The sequence below is a fragment of the Rhinatrema bivittatum genome, chromosome 13, assembly GCF_901001135.1.
Source record: "Rhinatrema bivittatum chromosome 13, aRhiBiv1.1, whole genome shotgun sequence".
NCBI lineage: Eukaryota > Metazoa > Chordata > Amphibia > Gymnophiona > Rhinatrematidae > Rhinatrema > Rhinatrema bivittatum.
This window is the reverse complement of record NC_042627.1, coordinates 7506774-7532264: the sequence shown is the minus strand read 5'-3', so window position 1 is coordinate 7532264 and position 25491 is coordinate 7506774. Positions and strand designations below refer to the sequence as shown.

Here is a 25491-nt window from a genome sequence, read left to right as displayed (position 1 = left end):
TGCTGTCTTTTCACTAACCTGATGAGAAAATCGGAGCTCTCAAAAGCTAGTCAGAGATACTGAGTCCAGTAAAATAAATAAATAAATAAATAAATTTAACCTAAAACTTGCTTTATTTTTACATATTATGAATTTGAAAAGCTTGTGCATAGAGAGGATTGTCCTTTCCCAGCTGACTGAGCTAGGTTAAGAGGGCCTGGGTTCTTTCCGTTTTCTGTCTATCAGCAGGCTGAATTAGCCATGAACTGTGGGTGACAACATCTGGCAACCCTGAACAGACTTGTCATTCCAAGCTATGAGAACTTTGAGCTCTACTGAGCACGTGTGGGAGTTCCCATGCAGGTGTTGCCTCATGAGTGTCTCCTCAGTTATATTTTGTACTTTCTCTCTTTCAACATTGTCGTCAAACTTTTTTGTGGTTTTTGTTGCCTCCTTACCTCAGCAGTACCACAAATAACACTTTTCAGTGCAACACAAAAAAAAGGGAGAGGAGTAAAGAAGATTCTCTTGGGGAATACCATCTTCTGAAACCTTCCCCTCTATCTCCTTAGTTATGTCAAGGTGGGAAGGGAGAGGATTATGGTCAGTGGCTTTAAAAGTTGTATCTGCGGTCAGAAAATGTCCAGCTGTGCTGCGGTGTTTAAGGCCTGAACACGATCAAGCAAACTGCCAGGCCTGCGGTCTTATGTGTCTGCGTTTTACAGCAGTCCAGAGCAGCCAAGATTGAGGGCCTATGTTGGAGCTGAAGCAAATCTTCTTGAGCACTGATTCCCATGCCTGTCCTGGTGGTGTACAGAGTGTATTGAACACTCTCCCTTTGGCACATACAGAAGCCTTGGGGTCAAGTGGCTCTGATTGGTAATGCCATTCAGAGCTGCTGCATGTGTCAAAGCAACATAAGACTGGATGCATTGGCACTTAGCACAAGAAGCATCAAGGGCCTCTTTGCATGGCATCCCAGTCACTTGGCACCAACACACAATGCACTAATGCGTATTTCACTGAAGTACTTGAAGCTGCCTGATGCAGCGGTGCACTTGACACATGGAATCATAGCGCTCTCGACGCAAGCTGTTTGTACTGAATATTGCAGCATTGAATCTGGCTTTCCATCATCGTTCCAGGTTCCTTGAGCCCTGTCGATGAGCTCGGGGGGGCATCTTCCATCGCAGCTTCAAGCATGCCACCTAAGATCAGCCTGACCATTTTAAGTCATCTTCTGCCTTCAAGGGTTCATCTTCACAGTTACATGAGCAACAGAATCCGTCTGGATTCTCGGTGGCTCAGATTGTGCAAGCAGCCTTGCCTATTCATTGCTATACAGCATGGCACAACTGGACCCATTTGGAGAGTATCTACCTCTATCACTTAGAACAATTCTCTTTGCAGAGCAGCTGCAGCCCAAGGTCTAGGCTTGGAAACACCTTAGACCAGGGACTCATTCTGGTCTCAGTGGAGGATGCTTTGCCCCTCACGCCAGCACAACAAACTCAGCAATTTATTGAACAGGTGACTGAGCTAGTATGTGGATTCTTTTTCTCCCTGTCCAGAGGGTCTGGGGATCTCTCTCTCCCTCTCTCTCCCTTTACTCACTACCTTCAGTAAGATGTTGACACAGGCTTCAGCTTTGGGGTCCTTGGACTTAGTGATTCTCAGGTCATCGTCATTGGTTTCCACGGAGTCCTTCCAATATGAATGAGCAGGTTGATCTTTCTTCTCCAGATTGCCCTGAGCTCTCACCTCTGTCTCTCGAATCGTCTGTATACTCCTGGCCTAATACACCATCCCCTTGGGACTTGGATGAGGATTCAACAGGGATCCCCTCTGATCTGATCCCAGGATCAGAGGGGACTATACTTCCCCATTAGAAGACCTATTTTATTCTCATTTCACTCAGAGGACTTGGACCTGCTGCAGATCTTGGACATTCCATTGGGGCCAGTAGCTCTACAGACTCATGCAGTCTTCGATATTGTTCAGATGGAAATGTGGGAGATGCCTAGTTCTGGCATAATTGCAGCCTGAAAACTGGATCTCAAGTGCAAGATGTAGAAGTCTCCCAGTAATGGAATGGTTCAGTTCCTGCACCAATCTGTGATCTGAGTAAGCCCTTAAAATAGTGAAAGAGATGAGACTTCGTCAACTCTCTTCTGGGGAAAGACCACAGACTCCTGGATAACTTCGGGAAGAAGCTGCGGGCACACCAGTTTTACATGGTCCAATATATCCATGACTGCATATAGAAACTGAAGCTGTTTGTTCACATGGAATTTGGTGAACTTTGTTTTTTCTAGCCACTAAGGGATGTGGAAGAAGCCATACATCACTTGTGCTCAGTCTGAGTCCTTTGCCATTGCACGTACTTCAGCGTCTATAGACGTGTGTCGCATGGCGTGGCTTCTAGCCAGTAGTATCCGGGAAGGTGTGCACGAAAAGCTCGTTAACCTCCCATACTGCGGAGAAAACCTGTTTGGTGAAAAACTGAGGGAAAGAGTTGCTCAGATTAAAGACCAGAATGTTGCTGTTCAATCTTTGTTCATAGCGCCTGACCAGCTGAGTATGTCCAAGAGTGGGGTCTTCGCTTATATAAAACCTTATCAACGATGTTATCATTCTTCCCAACATTATGGTCTCCCATCCCTAAAATTGCAGAGACAGCCACAGCCTTTGGCCAGACCTTATCAGAGGGAATGACGCCAACCAAAATCTTCTCCACAGGCCCAACCCAAAACAAGGCCTGGTGTTTGATCCTAACTATCCAGAAGAACATTGACCAGGTCGGGGGCCAGGATCCAAGCCTTCCTTCCCTCTTGGTGCAGCTCTCCTGCCAGACCCAATCCAATTGCCCCAAATCAAACAGGAAGTGCAGTTTTTTTGCTCCAACAGAACGCAATAGAGCAATTTCTGACATTACAACTGGGATGAGGTTTCTATTTCTGTCACTTTCTTATCCCCAAAAAGTGAGGGGCCTGAGGCCTATCCTGGATGTGAGGCCTATCCTGGATGTGAGGCCTATCCTGGATGTGAGACTCCTCAAGTTCCTATATCAGTAGAAATTCAAAATAAACTCCTTTAGTACAGTTCTTCCATTTAATCAGGATGGAGAGTGGATGTGTTTCCTGGATTTTGAGGATGTTTATGCTCACATACTCATCCATCTGTCTTTTTGGCATTCTTTGTTTCAAAGTGGACTCCCTGTACAGATAGTGGGAGGTCTTTCTTTTGGCCTATTGGCTGCCCCGAGGATCGTGGTAAAGGCCCACTTGTTAAGGGATTCAGGAGTTCCCATATCTGGATGGCTGATTTGTCGCTGCAGCACCTCCACATAGTGAATCACCTACTGCAGATTTTCTGCTTCCTTGTAAACTTCAAGAAGTCCAACTTGGTTCTGACACGATGTCTGCAATTCATAGGGGCCTGGATAAACTCTGTTTCAGAGGGTGCTTCTGCCTGCAGACTGTGTGCAAACTCTACATTTGCTGGTGTGGAAGCATTTTACCAGTGTCCTCCACCATTGCTCAGCGTGTTCTGGTCGTTCTCGGGCATATGGCACATCGTTCCTTTGACTCAACTACACCTTTGTCTGCAGTGGAGCCTGTGCAAACAGTGGAATTGGTGGTTTGCATTTCTGTGGAGATGAAATGAAATTTGTTAGTGGCTTCTTCCTCATTACCTTCAGGACGGGCCCCCCCTCCAAACTCACCCTCATCTAATCACTGGGGTGTGCACATCCAAGGCTGCCAAACTCTGGGCACTTGGCCGTTTGCAGAAAGTTGTTTTTTTTTCCTCTTCAAATCAACCTTCTCAACCTGAGTGATCAAACATGTGCTCATATTGTTCTCCCATCTCCACGGCAAAAGCATCTTAATTCAGACATAAAACATGGCAATCTGGTTGTCTATTAATAAATGGGGCAGCACAGGCTCCTCGATATTCAGGAGGTGCTGGAGATCTGGCAGTGGGCGTTAAACCACCACATGCCATGTATTTGCTAAGTATATCCAGTTTTTTGAGATAAGGCGACCAGAATTGGGTTGCCTTATCTCAAAAAAGATATAGTTGCAATGGAGAAGGTACAGAGAAGGGCAACCAAAATGATAAAGGGGATGGAACAGCTCCTCTATGAGGAAAGGCTGAAGAGGTTAGGGCTGTTCAGCTTGGAGAAGACGGCTGAGGGGGGATATACTAGAGGTCTTTAAGATCATGAGAGGTCTTGAACGAGTAGATGTGACTGTTATTTACACTTTTGAATAATAGGACTAGGGGGCATTCCATCAAGTTAGCAAGTAGCACATTTAAGACTAATCTGAGAAAATTCTTTTTCACTCAACGCACAATAAAGCTCTGGAATTTGTTGCCAGAGGATGTGGTTAGTGTAGCTGGGTTCAAAAAAGGATTGGATAAGTTCTTGGAGAAGTCCATTACCTGCTATTAATTAAGTTGACTTAGATAATAACCACCGCTATTACTAGCAATGGTTACATGGAATAGACTTAGTTTTTGGGTACTTGCCAGGTTCTTATGGCCTGGACTGGCCACTGTTGGAAACAGGATGCTGGGCTTGATGGACCCTTGGTCTGACCCAGTATAGCGTGTTCTTATGTTCTTATCTCCTGTTTGACTCTAAGCTCGCCATGTCTTCAGTGCAAGTTGATTTCCGCGCCATAGCAGCTTGTCTGTCTGTGGACAATAGATCGATTTCAACTCATCCTTTGGTCACAAAAGTCATGAGAGGCCTGTGACATTGAAACCCCCAGAATGTAAAGCTCTGGTGCCCTAGGATCTGAATTTGGTTCCTTGCACATCTCGTGAAACTGCAGTTTGACCCTGTGGAGATGGCATTGCTGAAGTATGTTGCCATCACTTTGGCACATTGAGTAAGCAAGCTGCAGGCTCTGGTTAACTTACCAGCCTTGCATGACATTCTTCCACAACAAAGTTGTTCTTCGCACGCACTCAGAGTTTCTTCTGAAGGTAGTCTCAGCCTTCCATATAAATCAGTCTGTCGTATTACCCACCTTCTTCCCCCGAGCAAATGCACATGACTGTGAAAAAAAAAACAAACAACCAACCAAAACAAAAAACCCCAAAACAAAAAAAAAACAACAAACAAAACCTGTCACATCTTTAAACCTCTCAGCTTTTTGTCTAGTATGATCTAAATAAACTGGGTAAAGCAGTCTTCAAATGTACCTTGTCCTATTAGATAAGAGCATGCATGCTTCCAAAATTTACGCTTCAGTGGGTCTCGATCTCACTAATCCAGTCAAGGTGCATCAAGTGAGAGCCATGGCCTCTTCAATTGCTCACTTGCAGGAAGTACTGTTGGGAAAACCTGCAAAGCTGTCATCTGTGCACACTTTGAGCCCACTGTTGTCTGGACAATATTCCAAAAGCTGACAGTAACTTTAGGCAGGCAGTGTTGCGTAACTTATTCTCACAGTTGTCTGCGCTCCACGGTGGAGTCTGTGTTGCTTTTTAGTAACACTCCGCTGCAGCCCTGAGTTTGGGATTCCCCACATATCATGGCTAATTCATCCTGTCTATGGGGGGAAAAAAAACCCTTTACAAGTTGAGGGCTGCAGCGGAGGGTTACTAAAAAGCAACACTGACTTCAGCTTGGAGCAGTCGACTGTGAGAGTAAGCAACGCATCACTGACTCTCCACCCTGGAGAGTCGACTACATAGCTAGTTAGCTCTGAAATAGACTGAGGCTTATGAAACAACACCTGCACAGGAACTCCTGTAGAGCTCAAAGCTTTGCTAGCTAGGAGAGAAGTCAATTTTGTGCTGCTGGATAATGTCATCCATGTATATCATGGCTGATTCATCCTGCTACCTGCAGAAAAGCTTGCTTTATGAGGACAAACTGCAGGCTGAGCTTACTAGATTTCCCAGTTCCTTTATGCTGTATTTTCTTTCCTATTGTTGGGGATAAAGACCTGTACATGTGTGTGCAGTCCCACCTTCTTTCCTGTAAGTGATCTCCAGTGATGCCAAGGTCACCTTAATACCACAAGCCTGTTCTTTTCAAGGTGTTTCTGCAGTTCCCTGCCTATGGGAGAATCCTGAGAGGAACCTTCACACCGGAGAGAGATGGATGGTAGGAGGGTAATGCTCGGTACTGCAGTGCTGTAATGTTGTGAACCTTTGCTGCCCAGACCGGTTCCCCCTGATAGCCTGAATGTGAAACCATGTGGTTGCTCTGTGTATGGCTGTGGTGCTCTATCAGCAGAAGTTAATTGTTTGGGGTTAGAGAGACAAATCTTGAACCAGTGATTGTTGTGGTGTAGCAAATGTCCTCCTCAGAAGGTTTCTGCAGAAATTATGTGACTAGGTCTTTCCAGGTAATACTTGTCTCCCATTTTAAGTCGGGCAGAGCAGCACAGGTGCTCGCTCTCTCATTGTCACCTCCACCACTTAGAGCTAAATGAAATAAGATGTAGTGGAAGTAGGGAGATCCCAGGGTGGAAAGGAATTCATACATGGTTTTTATTTTCTAATTTTCAGTTTAGTTTTCAGAAGTTTGGGTTTCAATTTATTTTTAAACATTATTAGACTATATTATAACTAACACCCTATGTTAATCTTTTGGAATTAAGAGCAGTAAAAAGCTCTTTTATCCCCGTGCCAGTCTCATAAAATACATATCCTTAGAGGGGAACGGTTCCATGTGTTCATCCTGTTTGTATCTAATTCTTTGTTTCACCCAGGTATCTTGGAGAAGGCACTTATGCTGCCTGGGAGTTGTGTGACTGGTCACAATTATTTAGGAGGATCTTGAGGATACATTTTAGCTTTTCCTTCTGAAACGTGACTCTGAGCTGCCTTTCAGGTTATGATCATCTGGGAGAAACCCTATAATTACAATAAGCAACAAGTCACAATTTCCTTTTCTAGCTAGGAATGTCTCTCAGATTAACAAACAAGTTGGTTATTATAAGATGAAATCTGAGTGTATGGATCTTGCTGTACTCGGGGGAACAGTGAGTGTGAATCCTTAATGCACTGGTGTGAGGATCCCTCTACACACAGAGGCTGAGCATGAAGCAGGAGTGAGTCAGAGCTGTGTATAATTTATTGGAAAGAAATCTCTCTCCTCTATGCCCCTTCTGCCTGATTTTTTGCCCTGTGACTGCTTTTCTCTTTTCAGCTTCAGCACAATATTTTTTAAAGTGATGGTAATGTTGCTCGCTGGCCTCGTGCCCATCTGTGTGTTATGAGCAGGCTGGCATGATTGGTTTCAGTCAGGGTGGGGTGGGAGTAAACTCTGCCTGGGAGAGAATTGTGCAATCCTTTAAACTTAACTTACTTTGGCTAACAATACCTGCCTGCAAGTCTCTCCCTGCCAGCTGAGATTTATTGCAAATCTCAGGTCAGGTTCACAGGCAGAGTCCAAACTTCTCTCTCATGCATTCTCACCTGAGTCCGAGAGTGCAGTAGACAGATTCTCTTTCCTGGCTGTGCCATTGAATGCCTTCAGCATGTACAGAATTCTCTTCTGGTTCCTTTTTTCTTTGTTCCTGCCTTCAGTCTGCAGATTCCCAGATTCAGAACTTACAGGCCAAAGCAAGTGTCTTCCTGAAGCTTTAGGGAGTATCCTCTCAGAAGCTCTGGGCTGCATTTATACTGCAGGATTTGCCAAATAGGACCTCTTCTTGCCAGGGATTCTGTTAGTATTAAGTGGTGTCACATAGTGTCTTCTGCTCTACCTCACTGTGGGACATGAATATTGTGCAGTCTCCTATCTCATTGTCTGAGGGAGAGAACAGGGAGAAAATTTTTTTTTTTATATTTCTTCTTTTCTTTATATAGATAGAATTCCAGTATGGTTTAAAGTGTGCAGCCAACGCCAGGATGAAAGACTATGCATGCTAACTTCACGGAAGGAAGAGAGAGTGTGGCTATTAATATTTATTATCTGTGTACTGTTGGGAAAGTAATGGTGCACTAAAGGATTTTCCCATGGACGGGCAAGATCAATAAAGTCCATTTTACCGATTCCACCTTGTTGTGTGTTTGCTGTCAGCCATCTTGGATCGGTTACCGGTTTGTTTTCTTGGACCAAGGCTGCTAGTAGAACAAAGATTAGACCACAGGAATCATAGTACCAATTCCCAGCCTCATGTTAGTTTTGGCTAAATTAATAGATCCTTGGTGTAGTGATAGGTGTGTCATTTAGAAAGTGGATTCAGTAGACTTGAGCACCTTCACGGTGGACGCCTGAGCCATTAGCTCCCAGCCCGTTCTCCTAGTTATCCTAAAAATAATAGCACAGCATAAGCAGAACTATCATAATTGCAACGAGATTGCTGAGGGAGAAGCTAGAGGGATGACCACCCGGAAAAAAATCAGTGTATCTGAAACACTTCTACGATTCCAGCGGATCGAGGTTTACGGCCTTGGGTGAAATAATGGAGCCTAGTGAAGACAACATGGCGTATGTGCTCGCCAAAGCACCAGAGGCAAAAGACCTACAAAAAACCAATATGGAGCTCACTAAAGATTTTCGAAGATGGTTTCAAGAAATACAAAGGGACATTAAGTCTATAAAAGAAGATATACAAGAGGCCCTCTCTGAGTTCCGCACAGAACTGGGGGATTTCGGCTGGTGTGTCGAAGATGTGGAGGACCAAGCCTCTGAAGTCTCATGTTTAAAAGAAGATATTGCAGATCTACATAAAACAAATCGGAGCTATGCCATCAAACTAGAAGATCTTGAAAACAGATCTAGAAGGTCCAACGTTCGAATTGGAGGATTCCCAGAATCTGAGGCCTTCGAAGATGCCGGCCTGGTAGTTCATAAAATATGCCAAGCAATCCTGAATTCCAGCAACTATGTCTCTGAACACACGGATGAAGATAGTGTTGGACCGGACACACAGAGCCCTAAGGGCCCTGAGGCAAAACATGCCACGGGACATCATAGCGTGTATTCACAACTTCCGTTTGAAGGAAAAAATCATCCAGCGAACGAGAAAAATAGGAAATGACCTTGCCACCGCTACACTAAAGAAGCGAAAAGACCTGCAGAATTTGACCTTTTTGCAGAAAGAAAATATCCGCTATAGATAGACCTTTCCATGTGGATTGTTTACTATAAGTGGATCCACATCCAGCATTACCTCCGAGGTGGACACAACCCCAATTCTAGCACCGTTGGGTTTTTCAGTGCAGGCACAGACCAGCAACACCTGCAGGAAAATGGAGTCAGAGAGGCCCCGATGGCAACGAGTAGGCCATGAAGGAGTAGACAGAGAAAATCTCCTCATGCAGTCAAGTTTCAATACAAGACTCTGGGGACAGAAATGATCCTTGGAAAAGGCTGTTATTACAACCATGTTTGCAAGTCGTCAATGGGGAACCGGGGGGGTGACTCATTCCCAGCAGGGAGCACTGCTGCGGTGGTGGCACTTAGTGAGTAAGGGGGGGAAGGGATGGGAAACGTTTTTGTTTGGGAAATGTTGATATCGTACTTAAAATTAGCATCAAGGGGTAAAATGAATGGTAAAGATGGCGACTATTAAGTTTTGTCTCCTTTAAACGTAAAGGGTCTGAATTCCCCTTATAAAAGGAATATTATGTTTAAGGAATTACTCTTTGAAGGCTTCAGTTGCATTCATCCAGGAAACACGTTTAAGAAAAAGGGAAGAACGCTTGCTAGCATCCCCATATTTCAATCAAATAATTTTAGCGGCGAGCACTTCTACAGGGGTGGGGATACTCATCGCTAAAGATCTACGGGCACAGGTGAATTATGTACACCGCAGTGAGGAAGGAAGATTTGTAATTGTGCATTTGAACATCAACAAAGAATTATACATTCTAGTTAACATTTATTGTCCCAATACCCTTCAGAGAGAGTTATTTCAAAATCTGGATCTTATTACAAACTAATAGTGGGAAGCTGATAATTGGAGGGTATTTCAACTTAGTATGTAATCCTGTAGTAGGACTGTTCTAAAGGAGGGGTACATCACTCTGCATGAGATAGGACTGCCCTTCTTCGATTTCAGCATAAATGGAATGTGATTGATGCATGGCGAGAGACACCCAGCGGGGAGAGATGTTTCTTTCTATTCGAAACCCCATAAGGTTTCTAGAATTTGATTTCTTTCTAGTAGATGAGTCGTTAATATTACACACTAGGGAGATGGGAATAGGCAACATCTCATAGTCTGACCATGCCCGTGTGTGGTGGGAATTAGCAGGGGCTCCTCAAGACGCTGGAAGAAAATTTTGGAAATTAAATGACTCCCTTTTAAAAGACAGAGATGCAGTACTGCATACAAATAAAGTGATTTCAGAAATTTGCTCTTTAATAATCCAGACATAAATCCTGTTGTCCTGTGGGATTGCCTAAAAACTGTAGTTAGGGGGAGTCAAATTTCTCTGGCCTCGTGTATATAAAAAACGAGAGAAAATATGGCAGCTGCCGTCTAATTGGAGAAGAGCGATGGTGGTTCTACTTCACAAGAGCGGTAGCAGAGAGGAGGCTGGATCCTACAGGCTGGTTAGCCTCCTCTGTGTTGGGAAAATTAATGGAGACTCTGTTGAAAGGATAGTGAACTATCTACAGTCAAGAGGATTGCTGGACCCGAGGCAGCATGGATTCACCAAGGGAAGGTCCTGTCAGACACAATTGTTTTTTTTTGATTGGGTGACTAAAGAATTGGATCAAGGGAGAGCGCTTGATGTGATCTACTTGAATTTCAGCAAAGCTTTTGATACAGTCCCGCATAGGAGGCTTGTGAATAAAATGAGAAGCTTGGGAGTGAGCGCCAAAATGGTGACGTGGATTACAAACTGGTTGGCTAGAAGGCAGCGTGAAATGGTAAATAGAACCTACTCTGAAGAGAGAACGGTGTTAAGCAGAGTGCCACGAGGATCGGTGTTGGGACAAGTTCTGTTTAGTATCTTTGTGAGCGATATTGCGGAAGGGATAGAAGGTAAAGTTTGTCTGTTTGCGGATGATAATAAGCTCTGCAACAGAGTGGACACGCCAGAAGGAGAATAGAGAATGAAACATGATTTAAGGATGCTTGAACAGTGGTTGAAGTTATGGTAACTGGGATTCAGTGCCAAGAAGTGCAGAGTCATGCATATGGGGTGTGGTAATCCAAAAGAGCTGTATGTGATTGGGGGTTGGTGGTGAAAGGCTGTTGTGCACAGACCAAGAGCGGGACCTTGGTGTGATGGTGTCTAGCAATCTGAAGATGGCAAAGCAATGTGACAAGGCGTTAGCTAAAGCCAGAAGAATGCTGGGCATAGAGAGAGGAATAACCAGTAAGAAGAAGGTGATAATTCCCTTGTACAGATCCTTGGTAAGGCCTCACTTGGAGTACTGTGTTCACTTCTGGAGACCCTATGTCAAAAAGGACAGCGAAGGATGGAAGCAGCCCAGCGAAGGGTGACTAAAATGGTGGTGGGGGGGGTTCTCCATGAAATTGGAGCAGTACTGTGTTCACTTCTGGAGACCCTATGTCAAAAAGGACAGCGAAGGATGGAAGCAGCCCAGCGAAGGGTGACTAAAATGGTGGTGGGGGGGTTCTCCATGAAATTGGAGCAGTTGAAGAACCTAAATATGTATACTCGGGAGGAAAGGAAATGCTGAGGAGATATGATACAGACCTTCAGATACCTCAGAGGTTTTAATGACGCACAATCAGCAAACCTTTTCCGATGGAAAGAAATCAGTTGAACTAGGTAAGGTCACAAAATATAACTCCAGGGAGGATGGCCCTGAACCAATATCAGGAAATATATCTTCATGGAGATTGTGGTTGATGCCTGGAATGCCCTTTGGAGGAAGTGGTGAAGACAAAAACAGTGAGAGAATTCAAAAGGGCATGGGATAAACACTATGGATCCCTAAAGGCTAGAGGATGAACATGAAGAAAAGAGGGCATAGGGATAATTTTCTGGTGTGGCAGTTACAACCTTTAACCAATCAGCCTTCGTACTGTTAATGCAACTCCATCACTACTCTCTGCTTCAAAGACAGGGGAGGGAAGAGGAAAAGGAGAATTGGATTTAGACAGCAACCAACAAGTACCCTGACTTTTTCGGTCTCGGAAACTTGAGTGTGGAGGTGACCTGATGACTGGACTAAGTGAGTTGGGAGGGGACTCTATAATAGGAGAGAAATTTCCTAGTTGCAAATAAAGGCTAATTGACACAGGATCCCAGCCCCGGTTTTGATTTGAACTGGAACACAGAGGAGCTGGAAAAAAACATTAGGCCAATTAAAAGTAACAACAGTATTTCTTATGAATATATTCTGACCACATAACCCCCGTCCTCAACAATTTACAGTGGCTACCGATAGAGAAAAGAATAGAATTTAAAGTTCTCACAATTCTTCACAAAGCAATTTATAAAGCAGACTACACAGCCCTGGATAACATTATACATATTCATAGATCACTTCGCACAACAAGTAAACTCCAGCTAGTGATCCCATCTCTTCCACATGCTAAACTGTCCTCCACAAGAAACAGAGCCATTTCCATCATTGGCTCGAGGTTATGGAATTCGTTACCTCATCACCTGACCGCTCAAGAAAACATAAAATCTTTTAAAAAAGATCTTAAAGCCTGGCTACTCAGCCAAACTCTCTAAGACAACACTCTCAATGACTATAAAGGATAAATCAACAGATCTATCCCTTTGTGTGTCCCTTTATCTGACATACAATCTCCCTACAATGACTAACTTTCTTTCTGACTACCAGAATCCTTCCCATTTTGTTCTATAGCAGATGTCCCCTACATGATTTGAACTCAGATTTTTTACATATTTTATTGTATATCTTAATCAGTTATATGCTATTGTTTTATACCAGTGTTTACAGTTTTGCTGTTAAATTACTTTAAATGTATCAGGTTGTTGTAACTGTAAACCGGAGTGAAGGCAACTCTGCTATACCTCGGTATATAAAATATGCTAAATAAATAAAATTATGATTTTCAATACAGTACAATCTAAAAAGAATACAGTATCATTCCATTATCAGTTCTCCAGTTAAGACACTTGTTAGGTTTCTGCATTTGTTCATTTTTTAAATTTTATAGCAGATAAGATGTCCTATTAATGCTTAAATCCATGATGGGGTGGGGAGCAGCAGAGTAAATCAGGAGGCTGAGGGATGCTCATCCTCCCTCTGTAGGCCTCACATTGATACATGGAAAGTGAACACTGTGTTTTCCTTAGATAAGCAGGCTGAATTAGCCATTACATGTGAGTGACGTCAGCTGCTGGAACCGAACAAGCTTGTAAAGCGTTGAGCTCTGTTGAGCATGTGTGGGAGTTTGTGAGCCTCTTCAGTCATTTCTTTTGTCTGAGCTAAACACAGAGAGGTGTACTTCATCTCTCCTCTTCGTATGTCTTCAAAGGGAAAGAGTTTTAGTCAAAACCTGTTTTTGCCTTAACTTGCTGCTTCTGCAGCCCCACAACAGCACTTCTAAGTGCTATCAAAAGCAAAAAAGAAAAAATTGTCAAGTAAAGAGCTTGCCTTACGAGAAATGTTGGTCCAGAAGAAAATATCCCCAACAGTGAGTGCTTTTAAGAACTACCCCTGTGGCAAGATAATGTCCATCACTAACTGCCATGATTTGTTGTTGATGCCTCAGATCGGACCATGACCAGAAGACTGTGAAGCTTGTGGATGGATGTCTCTGCGCTGACAACACTCTAAGAGCCTTGCACGTGGAAGAACCGCATAAATCTCTTCAGAGTCGCAATAGGTCTTCTGCTCGAAGCGCAGCATTATCTGCCTTCTTGGATATCAGCTGACACTGCAGGGTCAAGTTCAGCCAGCCACTGTCTGTCAAAGCAGAAGTGGTAGCATTCCCTGGAATCAGCCCTCCCTACTGCAAAGAAGCATAAGCATTTGAGCTGTGGTGCATCAACACCGGCGCAGTCAGACCATCCTCCTTTAGCAGTGGTTGTGCAAGGAATTCCAAAGCATGGTTCATCAGCGCACCAGTGCTCTTGATGCACAGTGCAACCAGGAGTTTGATGCCCAATGAATCCACATTGGCACTCAATGCGCACTGCTACAATGCATTAAGGCTTTGCTGATGCAACCATGCATTCAAGGAACAATCCATTGGTGCACCCAATGCAAGCTACGATGCACTCGACGCATGTTTCACTCTGTGATGTTCCTGGGCAGTCCTTATTCCTACTGACTCAATTCCTTCAGGAAATTACTAGAAAAGACTCATGATCTTCTAAAACACTCAAGCATTCAACTCACTCAGTAGTTTTGTTTCCTCGGACCCAGCAGGGTTGCTTACACTGCAATGTGCTAGCCGTCCAAGATCTGTGGGAGAAGGAGTGAACTTAGCCTTACCTCCTCCAATTATTAAAACGCTAATGCTGCCTAGGTTGGTAGCAGAAGGCCTTCACCTGGAAACAGATCTGGTCTGTTCAATACTTCTGCTATCATCAAATAGACCTTTTGTTGGGATGCAAGATATCTTAGTATCAAGAGGATGTACCTTCACCCAACCCCAGGCAACAGTCAATGTACCAAATTGCAGAGTCTGTGAGGAACATTCCAGCCTCTCTTCTCAACTCACTTCGATAGTTCCACAAGTTGAGTCCCCAGTTCCCTTTATGTATGCGCAATCATCATCAGAACCCTAAATCGGGTGCTGTTTATCCACATGCTAAATTTTAGTGGATAGTTGATCAGAGGCTATAGACCAGGCCGTTCCTCTTAAGCCTTAATCGGAGAGAGCCTCAGATTTTGCCACCTTCATCATTGGAGTCCTGGACTAGTGAGCCCATGCTCTTGGGCTGCGATGAGGACTCTACAAGGAATACTATCAGATCATCTACCAGATCCTCCAGAGCTACTTCGGAAGATCTCACCTATTCAAAATATGTGGAGAAATTAGTAGCAGCATTAGGTGTTTGTCTTTAAGGATATAGACTCATGTACTGACTTTGAATTCTTAAAGTTCTTGATACCCCAGCCAACCCAGCTGCTTTACCAGTTCACGATATTCTCAAAGTTCAACTCATAAAACTGTGGGAAACACCAATTTCAGCTAGCCCCACTGTTTAGAATCCAACAGACACCAAGCTTTGGCATGGTGCGTCTGCTGTAATAATTTGTCATAGTTGAATCTGCTGTGAAGAAGGCAAATTCCACATTCATCTCTGTTCTCCTTCTGGTAAAGATCATAAACTTCTGGACAATTTTGGCAAAATAATTTTTCAGAGTGCTATGCCTTATGCTCGCATTGCTGTCCATCAGTTCTACATGGTGCAGTACCTCAATGATTGTCTTCAGAAATTAAAACCATATCTACCTTCTGACCAGAATGCACTTCCTCCTCCTTTCTGGGATGCAGAAGGGGCTGTCCGACACCGGCTTTGTTCAGTGTATGAAGCATATGATTCTTTAGTTGGATGATAAAATCTAAGAGCAGAAGAACGGGCAAAACGAAAAGGAGAGATAAGGGCAAATCTTATTGTTAGGAAGTAGATAAAAGGAAAGAGTAAAAAGAGGCTGCTATGGTTTTCTAAAGAAGTAGCTGAAAAAGTAGCATTCATAAATAACAAGAGATCATAGAGGAATTCAGACAACAATATCTGGAAAAAGTAAGCTATGAAAGTAGTCAGGAATACAAAAATTTAAAAAAATAGTAAATGTGGTAAAACGGGGAGACTTTTTTTTTTTTTTTTTGTTTTAAAGATATGTTGGTGATACGAAGTGCAAAAATGGCATAAGACTTGGAGGTGAAGGGGAGGCATCTGTTGAGGCTGAGGAGGAAAAAGCAAAATTGCTTAACAAATATTTTTTTCAGAGTTAACTGTGGCTGGGCCTGAAGCAGGACTCAATTGATTTTTGGAACAGTGTGTTCGTGAGGTGATGGGGGCCAGATGGGATACATGAAAGGGATGACCTGGCAGCTCCTCTGGCTGACCTTTTCAATGCTTTAGAGTTGGGAGTAGTTTGAGTACTGGAGACAGACTGATGTGGTTCCTATTAACAAAAGAAGTAAGGAGGCACTGGGCACTACCGAACAGTTAGTCTGACCTCTGTGGTGAGCAAACTAATGGAATCACTGCTAAAGCAGAAGTGCAATTTTTGGAATTCAAAAGATTGCAAATCCGAGGCAGCATCATTTTACCAGAGGTAAATCTTGTTAGATGAATCTAATCAATTTCTTTGGGTGATTAGATTGAATCATGGGTGAGTGCTAGATATAGTAGTGTATTTGGAGTTCAGTAAGGCCTTTGGCATGGTTCCACATCGGAGACTTTTACAAATAATTGAATGCCCTTGGTATGGGACTTATAGTGACTGGGTTAGAAACTGGCTGAGTGGGAGGTGACAAAGGGAGTTTTCTCTGAGGAGGGGGTGATACTAGCAGTATGCCTCAGGCATTGGTCCTTGGACCAATTCCCTTTAACACTTTCATGAATGACAGTGGAAGGATTGTTGGGAAAGGTTTGTCTTTTTGCCAATAATACCAAATTCTTTAACAAGGTATAGAAAACATGAGAGATTTAGCAAAGGTTGAAGAATTGTCTAGGGTCTGGCTAAGATTTAATTCTAAAAAAAAAAGAGAGAGTAATGCATTTAGAATGCAAAATTCGAAGGGAGAGGTAAAGTATTTGAGGTAAAAAGCGTGGGATCTGGGGGCGATTGTATCTGATGATCTTAAGGTGGCCAAACAGGTGGATAAAGTGACCAGAAAAGCCAGAAAAATGCTTGACTGCATAGTGAGAGAAATGGTCAGCAGAAAGAGGGAAGTAATTCTTGCCCTTGTATAGGTCCCTGGTGACACCTCATTTGGAATATTGTGTACAGTTCTGGAGACTCCACCTTCAAAAAGATATAACCAAGATGAAGTGTGTCCAGAGGATGGCTACTAAAATGGCCCATGGTCTTTGTTCTAAAGCATATGGGAATAGACAAACACATACACCCTCAATCTTTGTCAGCAAACATGGCCTCTCCATTGAGAAGCAATGAAAATATGGAAGTGGGAGGAATGCCATCGGGTGACTCTTCAGGCTACCTACCAACTGGGCATCTCCAACTTTCTAGCAGATCGCCTCAGCAGAGTATGTCGACCTCACGAGTGGTCTCTCCAGCAATCAATAGTAAACAAACTTTCGATTTGGATCTACCAACAGTAGATCTGTTTGCATCACAGTAAAACACAAAACCTAAATCAATTCTACCAAACAATGGCAGATTAGCACAGGACACTTTCCTTGTCAATTGGGGCCAAAGCCTCATGTTTTCTTTTTCACCATTACTCCTCATTGCCAAAGCAGTGCAGAAAGTCCTTCAACATGGTGTCTGTCTAATCCTAATTGCACTGGCGTAGCCCAGACAAATTTGGTATGCATATCTCATCAAGCTTTCCATCAGTCTTCCCAAACCTCTAGGGTCAGACTTTGCTCTTCTAACTAAGGATATTGGGACACTCTCATCCTAACCTCTCAGCTCTCCATCTCACAGCTTGGATGTTGAACGCACAGTGGTAGTATAACTACGATTATCAGAAATTGAAGATGTATTAGTTTCATTTTTCAGCCAAGAAAAGTTATGCCTTCAAAGGGGAGAATCTTCTCCATCTGATGCCAGCATCATAAAACTGATCCTCTTTCTTGTGAGCTTCCACAACTCTTTCAGTATTTGCTTCACCCCTCTAACTCGGATGTTGCCAGTTCATTTGAGCACCATCTTGGCTTACCATGTCTTCATGGACAAAATAATCTCCATTAACCTGCTCATATCTTGTTTTATGAAAGGGCTCTTGCATATCAAATCCCCAGTATAGAAACCACCTGTTCCATGGGATCTTAATGTGGTCCTCTCTCAAGAAGGCTCCTTTTGAGCCATTAGAGTCCACTTCCTTGAAGCTTTTCGCTTGGAAGACTCTCTTCCTTGTTGCAATCATCTCAGCGAGAAGAGTTGGAAATCCCAACCTGTCATCCACTACCCTCTGTATCTACAGTTCTATCACAACAGAATGGTTCTTCGAATCCAACCCGAAATATCTACCAAAAGTAGAATCGACTTTTCATATTAATCAATCCATTGTATTACCTACTTTCTTCCCAAAGCCCCATGTTCATGTAGGCGAGAAGCCCTCCATAATTTGACTGCAAATGAGTCCTAGCATATGATAAGAGATGTACTCAACTTATTGTCAAATCAATTAGCACTTTTTCTCCTATGACCCCTAACTGTTTAGGGATACCAGTACCTAAGTGAACTTTATCCAGCTGGTTAGCTGAGTGCATTCATCACTGTCCTAACTCAGCAGGATTGCAAATTAGATTAAAGTTCTTTGGGTATGAGACATGGCTACTTTTGTTGCTCATCTGTGAGAAGTACCAGTCGAAGACACATGCAAAGTTGCCACATGGTCTTCACACTACATGCCTCATTACTGCCTTGATACATTTTCAAGGACAAGGCAGCAGGTTTGGACAAAGTTTTGGCAATCTACTCATGCTGTAATCCACTCTCCACAGTGAAGTTTGGGTTGCTTTTTAAGTATCACTCCCCACATGTAATGGTTAATTCAGCCTGCTTATTGATGGAAACAGTTTGTTTAGCGTAAACTGTGTTTTCCATAACAGGATGAATTAGCTGTGGAATATCCACCTACCTCCCTGAAGTTGAATACATAGCTAGATTCAGCTCCAATACTTACTGAGGATGCTTGAGGCAATGCCTGTATGGGAACTCCCTCGCATGCTCAGTAGAGCTCAAAGCTTTACAAGGTTGAAGAGGATTCCGTTTGGTGCAGACAGATGACATCACCCACGTGTAATAGCTAATTCATCCTGCTATCTATGGAAAATGCTGTTTTGCTCAAACTGCTAAGGATAGACTTGGGGAAGGAGATTTTCAAAACTGGTGTGTGACATAACAGAAGGTATGCATATTTTATTCCTAGATTGCCTAAAACTTTGAGAAACAAAATGAAGCACAAAAGGAGGAGACTTAGACTAAGAACAAGAGAGAAGACTGCAGGCAGTGTACTAAGTGGTGTGGTCCAGCTAGTACTGCTCCTTGCCATTTTCCTATAATTATTTTTAGGGTTTACCTGGCATCAAGGTTAGTCTGCCTCTCTCACAGTGAGTCACGTTCATTCACCACCTTCCATGTACTGAAAGAGTGACTCAGCTGCCTCACCCCCCCTGGGGAAATCCAGCAGGTCCAGTGTTGTTACAGTGAGAGAAGCTGCTCGACTTTTTCACCATTGACCATTTCCATATGTATTTCCTCACCTGGGTTTCCTAATAGAATTGGTCCAATGCATGCATTTAATACGTTGCTTTGGTTCATTTCAGGAAATTCTTGGCTTTTTAAATAGTCGACCTTTTTTTGTCTCCTCCTTTGTATTCTTAGTTTCTTTTTGGTTTTAAGTGTTTCTGCCTCATGGTGGTTTCCCCTTTTTCATTGTATGTAAGAGAAAAAGAGGATCCAGGTTTCTTTTGCCCTAAGTGCATTTCAGAAGTTCATAGAATACTTTTTTTTCGGTCAGGTGGAAGTACAGAAGAACAAACCGACTGACATCAGTGGTAAAAGAGGGATTCCTGGGGGGGGGGGGGGGGGGGGAAGGATGATGGAAAGAATGCTTCCTGCACATTTGGATATTTACAAACTGCCGGTTCTGTAAAAAGTGAGGGAGAGCCGGCGCTCCGTGTTGAGTGCCCGCTCTCTCAATGTGTGCCCAGGCACCTGATTCTGTATTTAGGTATCGAGCTAATAGGGATGGCTGTCAGCGGGTCCGACAACCGACGCTCAATTTTACTAGTGTCTGTTTTTTTAACCTGCTGACAGGCGGGCCGATGGGTTTTTTTTTTTCATTTTTGGTGCCTACGACTTAATATCGCTAGGCTATTAAGTGGGAGGGTGTACAGAAAAGCAGTATTTTCTGCTTTTCTGTACACTTTCCCGGGTTGCTTAGATCTTAACGCCTGTCCTTTCAGTATCCTGGGCGACTGACTAATAGGCCCATCAGCTTGCATTTGCATGTGATGAGCGCTATTAGTTTTCACGAGGTTGGCCGCGTGTTTTTCGATGCGCGCCTTGCTCCTTATACTGCAGGGGGTAACAGCACCTCGAAAATGCGCAGCCAAACGGGTGCTAAACGGTGCGCTCGGCTGAGCACACCGCACTGTATCAGCCTGTAGATCTGTTTCTGAAAGGGATTCTTGTAGAGAGTATGCATTGGGAATCTGCCTTCAGTAAATACTTTAAACTTGTCTGGAAAAAACCACAGGATGCACAGTAAATGGATAGCCTGGCTGAACCTAGAATTGTACTGCACAGGCACCATGTTGCTTCCAGTCTCTTAAATCCCTGTGTGGGGGGACAGCTGCTGCCCCAGATCTGCAGGATTAAGCACTATAGTGCAAAGAAGATTTCTGGATTACGGTAGTGCCATCGCAGGAAAGTCTAGACTGTTTTTCTGCCAGGGGGCTGGTGGGGGCATGAAGCTAATGGTGCCAGTCCTCAGTCTGCAGCCATAATTTCATAAAGCCTACCTAACCTGCCCTTCCCCCATCTCTGCCAGTACACCGGTGTCCTTCTCTGCAGCGCCCCGCAGCTCCTACTATTCCAGAGCACTGTCTCATAGGCAGGGCAGCTGCAGCAGAACTCAGGCTTGCGTTGGAACAAGATTACTTGCTGCTCCTGTTTGTTTCATTGTTTGAATCCATGCTTTACTCTACCTTTTTTTTTTTTTTTCCTTCCCAGATACGTGCAGTGACTTGCCTTTCTGAGCCCTGGGAACATAGTTTTGCTTTTCTTCCCCAGCGTGTCCTTAGCCGAGACTGCAGGAAGCCTTCACAAGTTTTAGGGCTTGGGGGGGGGGGGGGTAACTGACACAGTGAGGCATGCCACGGTGTGAGAGATCTTGCTCCTGCGGTGTCTGCCTGCTCGCTCTTTGACTCGCTTTCTAGTTCCCCCCCCCCCCCCCCCCATACACGCCTTCCTGGAAGTGCTGCTCTTGTTTTGGAGGATGCTGCTGTCTGCTCCACCCAAATCCTCTTGGGTTGACTGTTTGGGAATGTGGGTGACTCACTGGCACTGTCCATGCAGGAGCAGAGAGAGAGAGGGAAAGCCCTCGGGGTAGGGTAGAAACATCACTTCCTGTGAGCTAGCACTAAAGCACTTTTGCTGGGGAGTGGTGGGGTAAAGCACTGTTTTTTGTTTTGTTTTTTCCATCTGATGGGATTAATCTTCCTGGACTTGAGGAGTTTTAAATTCTCTAGCGCTTAATATGTATCCTCTTCCACTCTTTGACGTGTGCAGCATGCGTGTTCTGTTTCCGAGTGTGCTTCGTGCACACTTGCAGCCACTAAAGTTGCCCATGTGCTGGCCTGCCGTGTATTGTGGGTGTGGCGATTACAGCGCTCGTGCGTTCAGGGGACTGGGAGGAAGGCAGCGTGAGCAAATACTCCCTGTGCTCCTCTTCCCTAAATGGGGGATGTTCAGGGAGCGCTACCTCGATGAGCGTTTCCTCAGGAAACGAGCCATGTAAAATCCTGACTGATTTCCCCCCTCTGGTAGGTGCGTTCTCTTTAACGTTTGAACCATTTGTCCAGTTTCATTCACATGTCTTAGAAACGAAGGTAAAAAGTAAAGGTGGTTGCTGAGACCTTTTTTTATTGGACTAACTCAATAACTAGAGCTTGCAAGCTACGACTCCCTGCTCATGCCAAAGTAAAATGAGCTTTGACCTGATGAAGGGATTTGTAGCTTTCCAATAAAAACGTCTCTCCTCCTTCCTTTTTGATTTTACGCATTCAAGTGGTGTGACGTGGCAGCCGCGCTGCTTTCCACAGGTGGATGAGCATCCTTTCACCCCCCCCCCCCCCCCCACGACTTGCACGTTTCTTTCCTGTGCCCTGACATCTAAAATCTTTTTTTTTACTTTTTCTTCCCTACTGGGGGAAATAGGCCGGTTGAACACTCCAGGGAGGTCATAATGCACTGTAATACTCCTGAGTATTTTGAAAGCTATCTTGCCATTGGTTGGGTGCCTGTGCTCAATGAGGAGAAATGCGAACGTTTCATGATTCCTAACTTCCTTTGCTGAATAATCATTTTGATTTGCTGGGTCGTGTGCACACGCATCCACCCACGCTGAGCCTCGGGTGAAGCTGGCAAGGGTTTTGTGCCTCACCCGTGCCCTAGTCATGCAGGCTGCAGGCAGTGTGGTGATGGAGGGGGTTTCTCTTCTTCCTTTTGACTCCATCCTCCTCCTCTTCATCTCTCCTAGTTCTTAGAGCAGTGGGCTACGAACCAGGGAAGCCGGGGTTCAAATCCCACTAACCTCGGGCAAGTCATTTTACCCTCAGTTGTCTCAAGTGCATAGTTAAATTGGGAGCCCTCTGGGGACAGGGAAGTACCTACAGCAGCTGAATGTAATCCGCTTTGAAGTGCTGAAAAAACTGAATATAAAAAAGTAAAAAGTTCTGCAATCTGTCTACCTTTCTTCCCCTCCATATGTTTTCCCGTCTTTTCCTGCCGTGTGCTCCTCGGTCTGGTTGCTGACCCTTTAATTCTCTTTCTCTTGTACGCTTCTACTGCAGGTGTCCGTGGCTCAGTCGCTCCTTCTCCCTTGTGATTCCCGTTTACAATGGCATCGTCTTCCTCTTTGTCCTGGCTAACTTTAGCATGGCAACCTTCATGGATCCTGGCATCTTTCCACGAGGTAAGCGTCTTTCCCGGATGGGGGAGGTCCGGGTTTGCTGGGGTGATCCCTAGCGCAGAGTTTTTCTTTTAACAAGTTTCAGATTTAAGGAGAGGTTCCTAGCCACTTCCCTGATGCTTTAGAATTGTGGCGTGAAGGTGGAGATGTTACAAAGGAGCGCACACTTTAACTCTGGCAGGAAGAGGGTTTCTAATACTCATGATTTGTGCGCAGAAAATCCTGACTACAGATCCTGTCGTCAGAACCCCATCTACCGCCCATAGACTAGCATTAACCCTGGAAGCTTACTCCACCTCTGGCTAGGTTTCCACTTCTAAGAAAACGCGTGTTGAGCTAACACAGGTCTCTGAATGCGGAGTAGTAGCCTGTGACATTGCTTGCGTGGCATTTAAATGAAGACACAAACTTGTATGCTCTTTTTTTTTTTTTTTTTTTTATGTGCAAAAATCCTTCCTGAATTAGTAATAAAATTTGCATGCAAAAATGTGCACATGACTGCGGGTAAAACACGACCAGTGACCAACATAGAATTCACCAGTTTTGACTAGTAGGTGGCCATAGCATTCCCAAGCTTTGTAATAATTTATCCTGAGCTGAAAAGGGAAAGTCTCTCAAATACCTGATTGGACATTTGATTTCTCCCCTCATCTCCATCAGCCGTGCCAGTAGCAGGAGGAGAGAGGCAATGTCAGATGAGGCTGTATCAGAGTCCCAGTACCAACCTTCTGTTCCGCAGCAATAAATTTCCAAAGTTAACCTGCATCTGTTTCTCACATGTACAGTGACCTGAGGCACTGGGCCAGGTACAAGTTGCAGGACACTTTGAGCCCCTGCCCCCATCCCTCTATAAGGAGAGAGCTCAAACTATTTCCCTCAGTCCAGACTCCTGGGGGAGGGGATTCTCCTGCCTCCTCTCTCTCCTCAGCCAGGGTTTCCTGGAGGGAGTGAACCTTTACAGCCTCTCTCACCTGCAACGGAGGAAGTCATGTCTGAATTGGACCATAACAGTTCTGCAGGTGCTATGTGGACCTCCAATTGAGCCCTTGCGGAGGGTGTCTGAGGGACCTCTCCTTGAACACCAGTTTTTCTGTTGACCATTTGTTCAGTCAGGCAGATTTCGGAGATTGTTTTGGTCCTGTAGAGAGCTCCTTTCTGGTGGATTATGAATGACAGTTTGACGCTGAATACGGTTCCCTCGGTTTTACTGAAGGAAGCAGGGGTGGCAGGAGGTGGCCAGTGAATTTGTCATGTCACCCCCAAGCAAAAGAGGGAAGAGGAAGTAACAAAATCTGTTCAAAAAAGCAGAAAAGGTAAATGTGTAAAGCAACTGGAAAGCTATGACTACAAATGTTTGTAGTCTGAGCAACAAAATCCCAGACCTACGGTTCCTAATGGTGGAGGCAGACTTGGACAGTGTTGCACTTAGAGACCTGGTTCACTGAATCTCATGATTGGGATACGGCAATTCTGGGCTATAACTTGCCAAGAAAGGACAGACAAGGAGGAGGAGTAGCGCTGTTTATGTCAAAAACAATATACAAGCAACTGAACTGCAAGGGATGTGGGGCAGAGGAGAAGCATTGTGGACCATCCCAAAAAAAGATGGTGCTTTCATTTTTACTGCTGTGATCTACACCAACTCAGACAGAAGAACTGGACAGAAGAACTCAGGAAGACATCCAAAAGGTGGGAAAGAAGTGCAAACTGTTGCTCTGAGTTCTTAATCTGCCGGATGTGGATTGGAGTTTCCCTTCTGTGGAATCTGCGAGAAGTAGAGAGATAAGGGACTCTGCTCAAACAAATGGTAATGGGGATCCCAGGAGAGAGAGAGGGTGTGATACTCAATCTGGTGCTCACTAATGGTGGTAATGCCTCTAATGTTCGGGTAGGGGCTCACCTGAGCACCGGTGATCATCAGATGGTGTGGTTCGATTTTTCAAATAGCGCACAGAGAAGTCGCACGAAGACCCGAGCTTTGAATTTCAAAAATATGGACTGGAGGAAGAATTGGAAGACTGGGAGAAAATGGGTGAGGTGGAACAACAGTGAGCCAAGTTAAAAGGAGCTATTACAAACACAACTAATCTATGTTAGAAAAGTAAACAAGAGTTAAAGGAAAAAGAAACTGAACTGGTTCTTTAAGGAGGTGGCTGAAAAAATAAAGGCAAAAAGAATAGCGTTCAAGAAGTATAAAGGATCCCAAAAAAGGAACATAGGAAAGAATATCTGTCAAAACTGAGGGAGACGAAGAAAGAAATGAGGAAAGCAAAATGTCAAGTGGAAGAAAGGATGGCAGAGGTAAAGCAAGGAGACAAAATATTTTTCAGAGAAAGAAGGGAGGTCAGAAGTGGTATAGAGAAACTGAAAGGTGATAAGGAGCAATGTGTAGAGGGACAAAGAGATGGCAGAAATATTAAATACTTCAGTTCGGTGTTCACTAAAGAAGACCCTAGAGAAGGACCGTTGCTGGTTAATAAGACCATAGGTGGGCATGGAGTAAACAAAACTCCATTTACAGAAAAGAAATGTATGGGAGGAGGTAGGCAAACAGTGGATGGGGCCAGAAGAGATAGACCCCAGGATACTGAGGGAGCTCAGAGAGGTGCTGGCGGGTCCCCTGTGTGACCTGTTCAATGGATCCCTGGAAATGGGAGTGGGGCCGCAGGTTTGGAGAAAAGCGTTTGTGGTCCCACTTCACATGAATGGGAGCAGAGAGAAGGCCGGAAACCTCAGGCAAGTTAGCCTCACCTCTTTGGTGGGAAAATTAATGGAGACCCTG

General features: G+C 44.3%; 1 protein-coding gene across 3 annotated transcripts in view; it reads left to right on the top strand.

Moving 5' to 3' along the window:
• Positions 1-25491, top strand: part of ZDHHC5 (zinc finger DHHC-type containing 5) — a 71792-nt gene that overhangs the window by 23442 nt on the left and 22859 nt on the right. For all 3 annotated transcript variants that reach the window (XM_029575839.1, XM_029575837.1, XM_029575838.1), the window contains exon 3: positions 22591-22712. In XM_029575839.1, the coding sequence (XP_029431699.1) occupies positions 22591-22712 (122 nt within the window). The remainder of the gene's footprint in view (positions 1-22590; positions 22713-25491) is intronic.